Source organism: Ursus maritimus, unplaced genomic scaffold, assembly GCF_017311325.1.
Source record: "Ursus maritimus isolate PB19 unplaced genomic scaffold, ASM1731132v1 scaffold_29, whole genome shotgun sequence".
NCBI classification, from domain to species: Eukaryota; Metazoa; Chordata; class Mammalia; order Carnivora; family Ursidae; genus Ursus; species Ursus maritimus.
This window is the reverse complement of record NW_024425452.1, coordinates 17,419,459-17,435,574: the sequence shown is the minus strand read 5'-3', so window position 1 is coordinate 17,435,574 and position 16,116 is coordinate 17,419,459. Positions and strand designations below refer to the sequence as shown.

General features: G+C 38.2%; 1 protein-coding gene across 1 annotated transcript in view; it reads left to right on the top strand.

Annotated features, from left to right (window-relative positions):
• Window positions 1–9,945, top strand: part of LGSN (lengsin, lens protein with glutamine synthetase domain) — a 35,039-nt gene extending 25,094 nt beyond the window's left edge. Inside the window, exons 5-6 of the mRNA XM_008684894.2 lie at window positions 1,645–1,811; window positions 7,859–9,945. Of these exons, the coding sequence (XP_008683116.2) occupies window positions 1,645–1,811; window positions 7,859–9,058 (1,367 nt within the window). The 3' untranslated portion in view covers window positions 9,059–9,945. The remainder of the gene's footprint in view (window positions 1–1,644; window positions 1,812–7,858) is intronic.
• The last annotated feature ends 6,171 nt before the right edge of the window (window positions 9,946–16,116 follow it).

Here is a 16,116-nt window from a genome sequence, read left to right as displayed (position 1 = left end):
GGACATTATCTCTAATATATTTGTATAGGTGGAACCAGTAATTTGTTTTCCTCATGCTTCATGTCCTTAAAATCTACTTAATCTGTGTTTTTAAACTGTCAGTCTTTATGCTTATTTTTAAAGCCAATTATATCTCAAAAAAAAGGATATTCAGGTATCACTTTAAAATTATAGGTGCTCAACATCAGTGATGTGATAGATTGATGGGTAGTCAGATTCAGACATGATCATGGTACCATTACCAGGGTTAGAGTAATTGTGCTCACTTTATGTGTTGAAGAAGCACTTATATGGTGCTTAATGTCTGCCAGGAACTGTTAAATAACTTGCTTAATCGTCACAACAAGCCTATGAAGTGGATAATATTGTATCAATGAGAAAGCTCAGGCTCAGAGAAGTAAGAGAGAGTCTAGGGCACAGGCAGGATTCTGAGGGAGGCAGATGGCTTCAGTGTTTGTGTTGAATCTCTACAGTCTGCTACCTCTTCTGAAAGTTTGGACAGTAGCTAACACTTTTGATGTGTACTACGTGCCTGACCTTTTTATATGCTTTGGATATATTCATTCGTTTTATGGTAATGAGTCACCCCCTGGGAGTTCAGAGGTCTGGTTTGTAGCTTCAATTTTGGCAATGAACTGAGAGTGATTTGGACTACCTCACCGTACCTCCCTGGGACTCAAGCTAGCAAGCTGGTTGGATTAGGTGACTTATTGCCAAACTCTCTTCTAGCTCTGAAGTTTTAGAATTTGCAGGCTATCTTAAATATATATATATATTTAGGTTTCTGGTTTTAAAATTAAGTAATCAGGCTAGATTTTTCGTCTCTTACACTCTCATCCTTGAAAAACAATTTCGTTTGCTCATTTACACTGATTTTGAAGTTTAAATTTGACAGAGACATGTAGATGTGTTAGATTCAGATGCCGTTATAAAGCCCTTTTGGCAAACAAAACAAAAAACAAAAAATGCAAATCTTCAGAAGATAAACAAAACTAAACAATTTTTTTAAAAAGATTTTGTTTATTTATTCGACAGAGATAGAGACAGCCAGCAAGAGAGGGAACACAAACAGGGGGAGTGGGAGAGGAAGAAGCAGGCTCCCAGCGGAGGAGCCTGATGTGGGGCTCGATCCCAGGACTCTGGGATCATGCCCTGGGCCGAAGGCAGACGCTTAACAACTAAGCCACCCAGGTGCCCCAAAACCAAACAATTTTGCCTTTAATCATATAGGAACTTTTAAGTTAGGTATTACCAGTTAGTGCAAGAAGCTCAACCTTTTCAATGATAGTCATCTGTATACAGACTTGTATGGTGCCTAAGCTGTCAAGCTATGCAAACGTATCCTGACTTCCATAAGCAAAGGCATTTTCAGCAAGTAATTACATCTGATATTGCTCTATGCTTATTCAAATACTGTTAACTTTCCCTTAGCCCCAAGTGCTAAATAATCTCTTAAGCTGTTTAGAGACCATATTTTTGGGAATATGGTAAAGGCAGGGGTAAGAAAGGTAAGACCTCCAACTGTAAATCAATGACAGGAGAATGTGATGATTTTGTTAACAATCATGATGACTAAATCACTACCTCCCTTTGCTTTTCAGTTCATCACGATGTAATAACCTAGGGCCATCTTCTGTTCTACAGATAACACCGGGGACGGCACTCAAATTCCCACCACACCTCACCTCTCCTCTAGAATGAAGCACATTAAACAAGAGATGGCCAAAAATCACCTTCAGTTTGTGCGATTTGAAGCAACAGACCTCCATGGCGTGTCCAGATCCAAGAGTATCCCCGCACAATTTTTCCAAGTGAGTTTTACAGGGAGAGTTATGATTGAATGTAATTTCATGACCATGAACAAGCAAACTGTCCTTACTACTCTTTCTTATTTTCTTGTAACCTATACAGTAATTAAAGCTGAAAACCAATAATTTATTTTGTGTTTCCCTTGTCCCTCCCCAAACACATTATGGCTCCCTAAGGAGCTGAACATATACTTTCAGGGCCCAAATAGCAATTCCTTTACCCAATAGAAATACAAAACTAATTAAGATGGGTAATTTTAGTCTTTCTGCCTTGAATAATTTCCCTCCATAGAATTATCTTTTCTCTCTTACTGCAATTATGGAGATTATATTTTGTTTGATATGAGAAAATTGCAACAGAAGACCCAAGAGCAAATATAAAATGAAAAAAAAAAAAGATTAAATAGAAAGAATTTGCTGGATAAAAAGCATATGCTCTTCAGCTTCTAATTCTGATAAGAAAATACCCTATTTTTGTTGGATGACTTGATAAATGCCATTAAGTTCTTAAAAATAGTGATATAAAGAATATTGTATTTTTGGATATGTTTTGAGACTTTCTGAGATTTTTTTTCAGTTTGTGTCATGTATTTGTTTTAATGACTGATTTGTTGTGTCACTGAAACATTTCTTAGAAGGAAGGGACATCAGTCAGTATTATACGTGAAAGTACAAAAGCTAAGCAACCTCTAAGTTTATTTTTAAAGTGTATCTTACTTCTATCACTTTAGTATCAAATTGTAATTTTCTCATTTGTTTCATGTTGGAAAAAACTGGGCATCTTCAAAAAAACTTTTTAAAAGAATTCCAACAGGTTCAAATTTGTTTCTTAAAAATACTCAACTTCACTCATCATCAGGGAAATGCAAATCAAAATGACAATGAGATATGACCTCACACCAGTCAGAATGGCTCGTATCAAAAAGACAAGGAAATAACAAATGTTGGCAAGGATGTGGAGAAGAGGGAACCCTTGTGTACTGTTGATGGGAATGTAAATTGGTGTAAGCATTGTGGAAAATCCCAGTACGTACGTTCCTCAAAACTTAAAAGTAGGAATACCATACCATCCAGTAATTCTATTACTGGGTATTTATCCTCCAAAAATGAAAAAACACCAATTTGGAAAGATATATGTACCCCTGTGTCTATTGCAGCATTATTTACAATAGCTAAGATATGGAAGCAGCCCAAGTGTCCATTGATAAATGAATAGATAATGAAGACGTGGTATACATACACCATGGAGTATTTCTCAGCCATAAAAAGGATGAGATCTTGCCATTTGTGACAACATGGATGGAGCTAGAGGGTATTAGGTTAAATGAAGTAAGTCAGACAGAGAAAGACAAATACTATATGATTTCACTTACATGTGGAATCTAAAAAAAAAAAAAAACAAAACAAATGAACAAACTGAAATAGACTCATGAATGCAGAGAACAAACTGATAGTTTCCAGAGGGTGTGGATAGGGGATAGGTGAAATAGGTGAAGGCAATTAAGAGGTACGAAACTTCCAGTTATAATTATGTCATGGGGATGAAGAGCACAGTAAAGGGAATACAGTCAATAATATTGTAATAACATTGTATGGTGATAGATGGTGACTACACTTACCTTGGTGAGCACAGCATAATGTGTACAATTGTCGAATCACTATGTTGTACACCTGAAACTGATATAACATTGTATGTCAATTATACTTAATAATAATAATAATAATAATAACAACAACACCAAAAAAGAAACACCCCCCAACCCCAATTTGTCTCTTAAGAAATCCTTTAGACCTGCCTGCAGACATTGTTTTCTCGTCATCCAGGCAAGAATACATGTTGGCTAATTTTGATAAGAAAATGTGAAATTTATTGTGAACAGGCCAACAATCTAATTTATATGAATTTCTTCCAATCAATAAGAAAGCACAACTGGCACTTCAGGCACTTGCCAGAGACCTCAATATAAAACTGTTTGCTATTCAGTTTTTGTCAAATCCTAATCATTTATTCTACTAATGGCATCTCAAAGCTACATATTTAGAGTATATTATTCTAGTTCCTCAAAGAACCTCTTTTATGGAAATATAATTTAATATGCTCCCTACACTTGCTGGGGATTGATCTAATTGACATAAAAAGAAAATGTCTGCAATTCTTTCTTTTTTTTAATACTATTGAAAATACTTCCCATTCTCTTGTTCAATGTCCAATATATCAGAATCAACTTTTTTCTTCTGCAGTTTATGTGGGGAAAAAGTTTGTCTATCATAAGAATTTTAATATAACTTATCATACTTCCTCTCAATTGCTGTATTTATTTTTAGCCTTAATTTGCTAATACAAACTCACTTTCTCATTTCAGCCATTATTTTATTGTCATTATTATTTTATTATTTATTTATTATTATCTCATTTAGTCATTATTTTATTCTTATTTAATGATCACGTAGTATCTATTTATTTTTTAACAAAACACTTTAAATTCATTTTGGAACTTGTAAAGGTATAAGAGTGAATATTTACATCATGAGTATTTGTAATTTAAAATTAAATAATTCATTTTGGAAAATGTATTGCAAATGAACATGAAAAATAAGTTCAGCTGTGCAAAACAATATTAACAACATGCGTCTGATATAAATACAATTCTGTATGGGGAACTCATTAAACAAAAAGTGGAGTCCATGATTTGAATTTGCCTCTAACTTAGTGAAAAGTAATTTCAATCTTTCTAAAGTAATTTTTAAACCTTTTTCTGTATGTGGAAAATAAAACGTCAATTTAAAAATCCCTATTAGACCATGAGGGGGAATATAGGAGATAATATAATCCATCTTCTTCATTTATAGATGAGTGAAGCAAGACCCAGAAAAGTTAAGGAAAGGTTTCTTAAAATTATACAAGCAATTAGAGGCAGAGCTGGGATGTTCACCTGTGATTATTCACTTCCAGTTCCAATTCTCCTCCTTCCCTTCCTCCTTCTCCTTCCCCTCCTCTTCCTCCTCTTCCTTCTCCCCCTCCTCCTCCTTCTTCTTCTTCTCCTCCTCTATCTTCTTCCCCTCCTCCTCCTCCTCCTTCTCCTCCTCCTCCTCCTTTTCCCTTTTCCCTTTTTTCCCTTTTTTACTGAGCATCCAGCTCAGCTTTTTTTTTTTTTTTTTAAAGATTTCATTTTTGAGTAATCCCTACAGTCAACTTGTGGCTCATACCCACAACCCCAAGCTCGAGGGTTACATGCTCCACCAGCTAAGCCAGCCAGGTTCCACCAGCTCAGCCTTCATATTTCTTTTTATTCTTGATTTGAGCTAAGCATTCTTCCTTACTAAAGAAACAATATGGATTTTTAAAAAACAAGCCACCTACTAAGAATAGAGGAAAAGACTGTTATGTAATTGGAAAAGGCCAAATGGGGAAACTGATGATGATGGTATCTACTTTTTAAATCTTATCATGTGGCTGGCACTGTGCTAAATGCCTTACAAACATTAGCTGATTAAACCTTACAACTAACTTACACTGTCTTTGTTCCAGCAAAAGGCTAGTTTTTATCTAAATTATATGCAGATAATGTGGATTCTTTCTATCTTTGATCTACTCAAAACATGATATGTTACAATAGAATTTTTTTTTAAAGATTTTATTTATTTATTTGACAGAGAGAGAGACAGCTAGCGAGAGAGGGAACATAAGCAGGGGGAGTGGGAGAGGAAGAAGCGGGCTCCCAGCAGAGGAGCCTGATGTGGGGCTCGATCCCATAACGCCGGGATCACGCCCTGAGCCGAAGGCAGACGCTTAACTGCTGTGCCACCCAGGCGCCCCTACAATAGAATTTATAACTAATTCTTTGGTGGCCTTTACTTGTGGTCCAAATTTCAGTTATCATAGAGATTTGAGCTATTTTGCAAGAGTTTTTATTGAATCCCTGGTGACCTATATTGGAGTGTGAAGTTGTCCCAGTGCTTTATATTTATAAACACACTTTAAGGTAACTTAATTTATTGCCATGAGCAAGACATGCTTATGTATATTTATATGTTTCCCACCACTAATAAAGAGTCGTTTGAATTCAGAATGTCCAAAAAAAGAACAAAGAAAATGACAATGTTAAAAAAGAGTGCTCAGAAAAATACAGATTAAATAGTTTGAAGAATAGAGTGTGACTTTTTCCTATTCTTTAAATTTGTGAAGGTCTAGCGGAATGAAATGGTAACAAGTTATTCCCTATTGTTCACAGCCAGGTGAATACAAACACAGATTTCAATTGTAGGAACTCTTGAAAGTCTCATGAATAAAATACATTACCCTTCATTTTAGGAAAATACAGAACTAACATACAGATTTTCAAACTAAGAAATTGAAAAGTAGGAAAATAACATTATTTCTTACAGTAAAAATTCACATGAAAGGATTTCATACTAAAGTACTCTAAAATTCCACAATGCCTCTGTGTGTGTGTGTGTGTGTGTGTGTGTGTGTACGGGTTCTTGAGGGAACTGAAAAAATTAGGCAGGCACTGAATAGTGCTTGACTTTCTCAACTTTACTACGGGCAAAAGCAGACTTGGCTCAGTCAAGTCAAACGGCTCTTGAAAGTGTTTGTATAGATGGTGGAAAGTGAGGAAGTGGAAAGTGGAAAGTGACTATGTGCCACTGCACATAGTCAAAGGCAGAAGAGAGACCAGTAGGTGGTCTCTGTTAGCACCAGCCCCTCTTTGGTAGCCATGCTCTTTGGGATTGGAGGTAATAGAAGAAAGAATTTGGCTTACAGAGTGTTAGTATGTTTTATTAACCTCATGACACACACTGACATTATGGGAACCAGACCTTATGGTTAGCTTTTCCCCTACCAGTAATGTAACCCGTCAACACATGAAGCCTTGTTATATTGCTATGACACAATTTCTAGAAGCTGTTTTGCATGTCTGCTCAACTTTATAACCTCATTGTGTCCCTGTTGTCTGGCACATAGCAAAAGTTAAATAAATGACCAAATCCACTGACCCCCAAGAGGTCTATGGCTAGAAAGTGCCTTAGTAACCATCTAGTCTAACACTTTTGTTTCACAGACATGGAAGTGGACGCACTTAGTCCAGTGATTTGTCTAACTTTGCACAAGTGACGAATGAAAGAGTTAGGCCTAGAAGTCAGATTTGGTGACACCCAGGTCGTGGCTGACTTGAAGGCTATATCACGTTTTAGAACTATGGCTTTGGAGACTTAGGTCCACACTCACAGGCAGTTTCTGGGACTGTGAGGTTGTGATGTATTCATTCTTAGAGGGTTGTAGTAGTGAATGAAGAGAGGAGTGCAGCTGTCAGCAGACCTGGCTCTTCTGCTGTTAGGATGACTGTCATGTGTGTCCTAGGACTGACCACCATCAAGTCTCTGGGAAGGACTGAGGATTCTCAGTCAACTATAGGGATTACCATAGAATAAGCCCAAATAAAACCTTATCTGAAATATTAGCAACTATGCCATAAAATAAAAAGTCCTTTAAAAAGGACTAGTTTATTATGATCATTTCAAATAATTTCACAAGGCTTTACCTTTGTCATTTGCTATAGACATTTTCTTTATCATTGTATCTTTTATTTATGACTGCTATTTTCAGATCCGAAAGCACATAAAGACTTGAGGGCTAAAAATATTAAGAGTTGTTTATAAAAGTAACTCAGGGGTTTATTTTAAAATATTTTAAATTTGGGGGCCCCTGGGTGGTTCAGTCAGTATAAAGTGGCCAAATCTTGATTTCAGCTCAGGTCATGATCTCAGGGTCCTGGGATCAAGCCTGTGTGGGGGCTCCATATTCAGCAGGGAGTCTGCTCGAGGATTCTCTCTCTCTCTCCCTCTGCCCCGCCCCCCCACCGTCTCTCTCTCTCAAATAAATACATCTTAAAAAAATAAAATATTTAAAATTTATTTGATATTAAGCTAGTGTTAACCGACAGATGTTAAATACATTTTTTCTTCATTAACAATGCGTCCCCCCACCCCACACCTTCGTTTGCTTTCCAGTTTCATAACCTGATTGCTCTGTCCTTTAATTTCTTTAGGAAAAAGTGATCCATGGCGTTTGCATGCCCCGAGGTTATCTTGAACTGATACCGAATCCTAAGGATGATGAAGTGGATCACATAAGAGCAACATGTTTTAATAGCGACATTGTCCTGATGCCAGAGCTCTCCACCTTTCGGGTTTTGCCGTGGGCTGAGAGAACTGCAAGAGTGATATGTGACACGTTCACTGTGACTGGCGAGCCTCTTTTGACTTCCCCGCGGTACATCGCCAAGAGGCAGCTGAGCCAGCTGCAGGACTCTGGCTTTTCCCTGCTCTCTGCCTTCATCTATGATTTTTGCATTTTTGCTGTGCCTGAAATTATCAATTCAAAGACCATCTCTTTTCCTGCTTCAACATTGCTAAATAATCATGACCAGCCTTTCATCCAGGAACTCGTTGATGGCTTGTATCACACTGGAGCCAACGTCGAGAGTTTTTCGTCCTCTACCAGGCCCGGTCAGATGGAAATCTGTTTTTTGCCCGAATTTGGCATCAGTGCAGCTGATAATGCATTCACCCTCAGAACAGGTGTCAAAGAAGTCGCAAGGAAATATAATTACATCGCCAGCTTTTTCATCGAGACTGGATTCTGCAATTCAGGAATTTTGTCGCACAGTCTCTGGGATGTCGAGGGGAAGACAAATATGTTCTGCAGCAATTCTGGAATCGAGGAGCTCACGATCACTGGGAAAAAATGGTTGGCAGGGCTCTTGAAGCACTCTGCTGCTCTCAGCTGCCTGCTGGCTCCCGCTGTTAGCTGCCGAAAGCGTTATTCCAAGGAGAGTAAAGACCTCAAGGAGAGTGTGCCCACAACATGGGGATACAATGATAACAGCTGTGCTTTTAATATCAAGTGTCATGGTGAGAAAGGCACCCGGATAGAAAATAAACTGGGCTCAGCGACTGCAAATCCGTACCTGGTGCTGGCGGCGACTGTTGCTGCAGGCTTGGATGGACTTCAAAGCAGTGATGGTGTCCTGGCCGGTCCGGATGACAGCACGGACTTCTATCAGGCAAAATCTTCCGAGATCCCTTTGAAACTGGAAGACGCTCTTGTGGCACTGGAGGAAGATCAGTGTCTGAGACAGGCTCTTGGGGAAACTTTTATTCGGTATTTTGTTGCCATGAAAAAATATGAGTTGGAAAATGAAGAAACAGATGCCGAGAGAAATAAATTCTTAGAATATTTTATTTAGAATAGAACCCTTAACTATTCTTTTGGAGATGTGATTTTTACTTAAGTAGCTGATCTCCCAGGAAGAAAAGATTGGATTTTTCTAATTAACAACAAAAGGACTACATAGGCTTTCGCTCTTCTTTGTCCCCATGGAATATTTGGCAGATGAAGTGGGACTGCCGGAGGATTCTGATAGTAGAAACAAACAATAAAGTTGTGGTGCAGCTGTGTAATGTGCAAATTTCCCAGGTCTTGTCAGTCAGTCATCATTTCCTCTGTGTATGTTGACCTAGATAGAAATATTCAGTTATTTCAGGCAACAGATACATTCACACAATAAAAAAACCTTTAAGATTTACAAAGCTAAATGTAAACCGACTAAAAAAAAAGAAAAAAGAATTTCAATTATGCACATACATTGTGACTACCAGGGAGGCAAAAATGCTTACTAATACAATCTCACTAATCTAGACATAGAGAGGACAGACGCTCTGTTTCTTGCCTTTTCCCCATCCTTCTGCCATTACCTTCCCCATCGGCTAACCTGCCAGGAATGTGGCTAGTGTAACACTCTTGGGAATGGAGCCCACACAAGATGGAGTAACAAGGACGAAGCTCTGCTTTGTAGAGCAGATTTTGCCAGCATCATTGTGATCTTTCTAAATAAGTTCAATAAATTTTCAAAAATATGTCATGATGACAAGTGAGCGGAAGCTTTCACATTACATCCCTTCTTTGTACCCCTCTTTACTAGCTCCTGAAAGTCCTAGGGAGTTCAAGGCTGTAATGTCCATAAGAAACAAATCCATAAGAAACAAAATTTGGCTGGGAAGAATGAGGTCAAATATTTGAAAGTCATGAAAATTTTTCTTTAAACAATATCTCATATAGAACCCCAGATATAAAAAAAACACAGGTGGGATGGGTGAGTCCTTGGGGATGGGTGGGCTCTTCATGCTTTGTTCTGTCCTTCAAAGCTACGATTTCAAAGACACCTGTAGTGCTTTGTGAAGTGTGAGAACAACTGTTGACATAACCGGGGCTATGTTTGTAGCTTAAATTTGTATTTAAATGACTGGTTCTGCTGCCCACAAAGGTCGATATGTCCCAGAGAATATTAAAGGTTCCAGACCTTCATTTGAATGAGATAGTATTATTAACTATCACTAAAGTTTAGCTCCTTTGGGCAAGAAATCCAAAATCCACTGACTAGCAAATGAAAACCCTATTCTCCTGCTTAGGATCAAACAGGAGATTTTATGTTCAATTAAAACTGACAGTGGTCTCAATTTAGATAGCAAACACAAGAGCAAAGGATTAGACTTGGCTCAGATTCTCCTATTCAAATTCGTAGCACCCAGTAGCTTAAATAGTAAAAGTCATCTGTCCTTCACTAATTGCTTCCCTCTTTGCTCCTCTGAGCAGGAGAAGTGTGTCTGGATTCATAAGAATCATGTTCTTGGTGGATTAAAGGGTAGAGGAAAAGGTAGTGCACAGTGGGTGGAGAAGGAAAGGAATTTGCCCTGAACCGTCTGAGAATGTAATCCCACACATTACGTCATGGGAAGGATAGTAGGGAGGAACCAGCCCCATAGCAGCTCGCTAGTTATTTGCCAATATCCATTCTTCCTCTGTTCTCAGGAATAACACCTAAATGTGTCAGTTGGGAACACACTTTGGAAAATAAAATTCACAATTCTGAGTTCCCACTGTGGCTGAGTGTGGTTGTGTTATTAGATTCGGGCCAAAGAGCTCTAAGTAGAAGTGCTGTATGGAAGCTCTGGGAAACTTCTTTAAGGGACAGATAGTCTGCTTCCTGCCCTTTCTCAATAATCCTTCTGCCTCTGCCCTTCCAGTTGGCTACCATGCAGGTGTTGTGGCTAGCGTAATGCCCTTGGGAACGGAGCCCATACAAGATGGAATAACAAGGACAAAGCTCTGCTTTGTGGAGCTAAGCTCTATTTACCTACATTCAGATTTTTACCTGGGAGAGAAATAAACTATCTCCTTTAAGGCACAGTGATTTTGCATCTTTGTTACTGTGACAAAACTTACCTTCCTTCCTACTTGTGAGTGTGACTATGTGTGTGCGCATGAGTTCATGTGTCTGGGTGTGTGTGTGTATGTATGTGTGTGAGGAAACCTTTGAGGAATTTGGGGATGAAAGAATAAAGACAGAAGAAACAGTGAAAGATCACTTCCTCAATCTTTTCACTTCTTTTTTTCCTTTTTGAGAGAGACAAAGAGCAATCATGCACTCACGAGCAGGAGGGAGGGGCAGAGGGAGAGGGAGGGAGAGAATCTTAAGCAGGCTCCTGCTGAGCATGGAGCCCGATGAGGGGCTCTATCTCAGGACCCTGAGATCATGACCTGAGCCGAAATCAAGTCAGTCACTTAACTGACTAAGCCACCCAGGTGCCCCTAAGTCTTTCTGCTTTTTGAGAGGAGAATCTGAATTAGAGGGATCCACACATTTAAAAAAAAAACTGTACTGTCTCCCACCCTAATAGAACTGTATAGACACCTTGGTCGTCCATGGGCCTTCATGAAACATGGCTAGTGCTTCGGCTTGGCCTTTCCACAGCAGATAAAAGATGTTACAAAAATTCTGCTAATCAAGTTGTTTGTAGCCTCCCTGGCTTAGATCCTATTAGCATAACTTAAAAAAATACATTATTCAGGATGGCAGTGTGAGGGGATTATGTAGCTAGGAATAATACCTTCAATGTTAATTGTACCACAGTGAGTTGACAGAAAATACTCAGCCATGTGTTACCAATCAGCAAGTTGGTATGGCCATCTTCACAGAGATTTCCCTTAGGTGTGTGCTGACGTATATTCTTGTTTTGTAAGGTAAACCCAAAGTAAACATGGGCCAAGAGTAAAGTTTAGGGCTAAAGAAAAATTGGGTAGATGTAAAAATTCAATTATCTGTTTCTTTTCTATTTCTTGTATCTGTTCACCACCTTTCTATTTCAGAAGGGAATTTTTTTTTTTGAAGATTTTTTACGTGTTCATTTGAGAGAGAGAGAGAAAGAGAGCAAGAGAGCGGGGGTGTGAGGGAGAAGCAAACTCCCTGTTGAGCAGGAAGCCTGCACAGGGCTTGATCCCAGGACCCTGGGATCATGACCTGAGCCGAAGGCAGGCACTTAACCAACTGAGCCACCCAGGTGCCCCTCTAAGAGAACTTTTTGCTGATGCTTCTACCTTTTTAGTCCTGGCAAGAGGGCCAGACACTCACTCAACAGCATTTATCAGGCACATTTTGTGTGCTAAGATTTCGTATCAGGCTAGACCCAGAAAAAGCAGATGAGTAGACAGTGAAAGCATTTTGGATCTGTTTATCTTCAGCAGAACAGAATCTTTCTTCCTTTTTTTTTGGTAGACCTAATGCTGAAAAAACTATTCGGAAGGCTGCTTTATGGCTTGAAAAGGATGCTTTATGAATCTCTTTACAGAAATTACTTTCTTATTTTCATTTACTATAATTGTTCTAATCAAAGCTTAGGGGAAAATGTGATTACTGAATTTAAAGTTGGTTATTAAATGAGTATACATAAGAAATGTAAATGAAAAACTATAATGTTTTAAGACTAGAAACTAAAACATTAGTATCGTAGTAAGAAGTTTCTATTTTCAAGGACACTCTATGATCTAAAATTTCATTTTACAGTGTCTGAATAATAACGAAGCTTGAAATGATGATTTGAAGGCAATGAAAGATCTGAAAACTTTAATATGAATAAAAATTGAAAGTGCACAGTAAGGTCTGAACTTACCAGCAATGTACAATAGTTTATTGGCATATCTCCAGTCTCCTGTTTAACAAAATAGACTTCCCAATATGTCTGCAATATAGGTATTATTGGACAATACCTTTAATCTTGGGTTTCCTACTCCAAGTGTCTCCAAACGTTACATATGTGCACAGTGCCCTACAGCTTCTGTTAAAGTGCTTCATAGGTTGCCTATAGTTAGCAGTTTATAGGACGGATTGCCTAAATAGGATGTGAATTCCAAGAACAAAGGGCACAGATCTTATTATTATTTCTGTTTATATTTCTTATTCCTTGCAGATGTTCTGGAATTCAATACATCAATCAATCAATATGCATAGTGTAGGCATAATACAGTTCTATGCTTGTACAGTATAATACTGTCACATGTATTCTCATGCGCGGAGAGCGTGAAAAGGAGAAATGGGGGCAACCGAGAGAAGCAATGGTTTGTGGTTTGTTATTAGCCCCGAAATTTTCTGCCATTAGATGAACTTCCTTAGCTTCTCTATTTCTAGGAACTCTTGAGTGAACAATTTGATTAGCTTGATGGGGATCATAAAAAACAGAGAGCAGAGTGGAGTGGTCCCGCTTTTTGGCCACATTGAATCCTTCAGTACCTTTCTTACATTTGTAGAATTCCTCACCTTTTGTCTCCCGTCGTCCAAGGTAGAAGTTAGAACCTCAACTTTCCAGTTTTTCTTGCAGCCGTGGTGCAGACTCTGCCGATCAGACGCAATCATTCAACGCTCAGGACTCCACTCTGGGGAAATCTGAGGAGGCCGCAGTGACAAGAGTCCCCGTGGTGGCATCTGGGGTGGCATTGGTGGGACTGTTGCTCGGTGAGAGTGGCTTAGCATCTCTGTGCAACAGTCAGAGTAGCTTCTACACCTGATTTCTGACCCTCCCAGATTCTGTGACTTACCTAGTTTCTCTTATACCTACATTTTCTGCTAAAAATAGCTGGAATTTGCAAAAAGACTGAGAAACAGTACATAAGGATACACAAAGAACAAGACACTTTGATAAGGGGAAAGGGATAAAAGGCAGGGAGTGCTCCTTAATCAGAAGAGCAGGAACAACCTCATGTTTATGTTAGATTTAGATTAAACAATGTTTATTAGGCTCCTTGCCCTGAGCATGCAGCAGACTGGTGCTCATTCACTGCTTCATTTGACGGTTTCTGCAATTTCATGAGCATGGTATGCTCATTATTTCAAGTTCAAGAGAGGTATTCTTCTCAGAAGTTCAGTGTTGACAGAACCGAGAATCCGACCCAGGTTTCCATCCTTGGAGCATTAGGGTCTCTGTGCTATACCCAAATGTGGTTCCCTACACAGTTCCAGCTGAGAACAACACTGAAAATTAAGCTGCACATCATATTTCAATTTTAAGGCTTTAGGGCATCAACGTGCAGGTAGATACTTAAATAAACGTACCTTCCCTTTTTATTAATATGTGGTTCAATTTAATGTCGTTGCACTGAGTTTTAGTTAATATGTTCGACGGCAAATAAATCCCAGCAAACCAGTTCTGGAATTGTTCAGGTAACAAATAGCAGATATCTCTATCCAGGCCAGAAGATCTCATCACAAAGGAGTATCAGGTTATAACAGCATCTATTTCAGAACTTTTCTCAGACAAGAATAGTAATTCAAGCCTTAAGTAGTTTTATAATTTTTTGAACATAAAAAACACCTGGTTGAAGTTTCTGACAGTCCTTGGAATTTGAACTGAAATTATTTTGTTCCTTCTTCAGAAATATCCTTTGACAAGTGTTCAGCATTCACCGAGAGCATGGAAGATTTGATACTTCTCTCTGGCTGCTTAAGGAATAAAAGATAAGAAAGCACTTTGATTTTTAAAACAGTCAGCTTACCTGAAGGGAAAAGGTGTAAATTAAGGTGAAAAGAGAATCGGCTGAGAAGTTGGCACACGACGAGGGAGTTTGTTTCTTTTTTTCCTTTTTAAGACTTTTTTTTTCTTTTATAATTTGATCAGTTAATTAACTGATCATTTAATCTTATCTGGAAAGGAAAGAAATGTATAACTTTAATTAATAGCTGTACAAAGATAGAACTTCCAATACATGATTCATTGAAAACGAATATGGATATCTGTCGATTGGACTGTATATATACAAGGGATTTGCTGCATAAATTGTTACATTGTGGAGAACGTTGCAAAAGTAAGCTAGAGGGCGGCAGCGTACCATCAAACATTCAGTATCGGTGGCTCAGAATTCATCACGAAACCTAAAATTAAACATGAAAGTAACCAGATCTTAAATGAATGGAAATAGAAAAAAAAAATGTATTAGAAATACTAACAGCAGAAATGCATTTCCAGTCACATGACTTGCATTTGAATATCTTCAGGTTAACAGATATTAAGTACAGGCTCAGTATCGGGGCCGGGGGAGAGAAGAAAGGAGCACTGGAAGGATATAATATTTCTGACACTGAAGGGTAGATTCAAGAGCCATTAGAAATAGGAAACCATGGAAACATTAGCTTCATTATGTGATGCCTGAAATTAATCCAGTTTTTAAAATTCTGGATGACTCTGCAATGGATTTGGAATAAATAGTTCTGAAAAGGACTAAAGAAGAAATGTTAAATATTTAATAAGCTACGAAAGGAATGATACAAATCCTAGCTGTAATGCGTTACTCATTTGGAGGTTTATTGCAATGAATCAGGCTACAAAAGCCTCTAAAACCTCTATAAATGAAATAAATTCCACAAAGTGCTAGTTTTCTTTCTGAGATCACTAGAAAACATAAATGCCAACTCACCTTTTACAATTAAACTTCAGAGTCAGAAGTGAAAATAGATGGCTAGATTTTGGATTGTTATTGACTTAGATACTAAACAGCATGTCTTTTTTTTTAATTTTTAAAAAATTTTTATTATGTTATTTTAGTCACCATACAGCACATCATCAGCTACAGAGCATTCTTATTTAACTTATCAGATAATTGTTTTTGAGAGCCATTTGCACGTGAATTACTGACGAGGAAGGTGTAAAACTGGACAACACATGTTTCTCTCTCACAAAGAATTTTCAACTTCACTGAGAGAGTAAGACATGTTTTTAAATGTCTGTGAATTAAGGACAGATACATGTTGCAGAAGAGAACAAAACAGCACAGAACAGAATGTCATTGATCAAGTAATATTAAAGTCTGTTTGTATCTTGTCTGTATGTCCTTGACTCCAACCTCGTTCCCCCCTGGACGGCAGGGCTTATCAGGCTCCATGTCTCAAGGACTTGAAGAAGGAAAAGCAGTGTGGCTAAG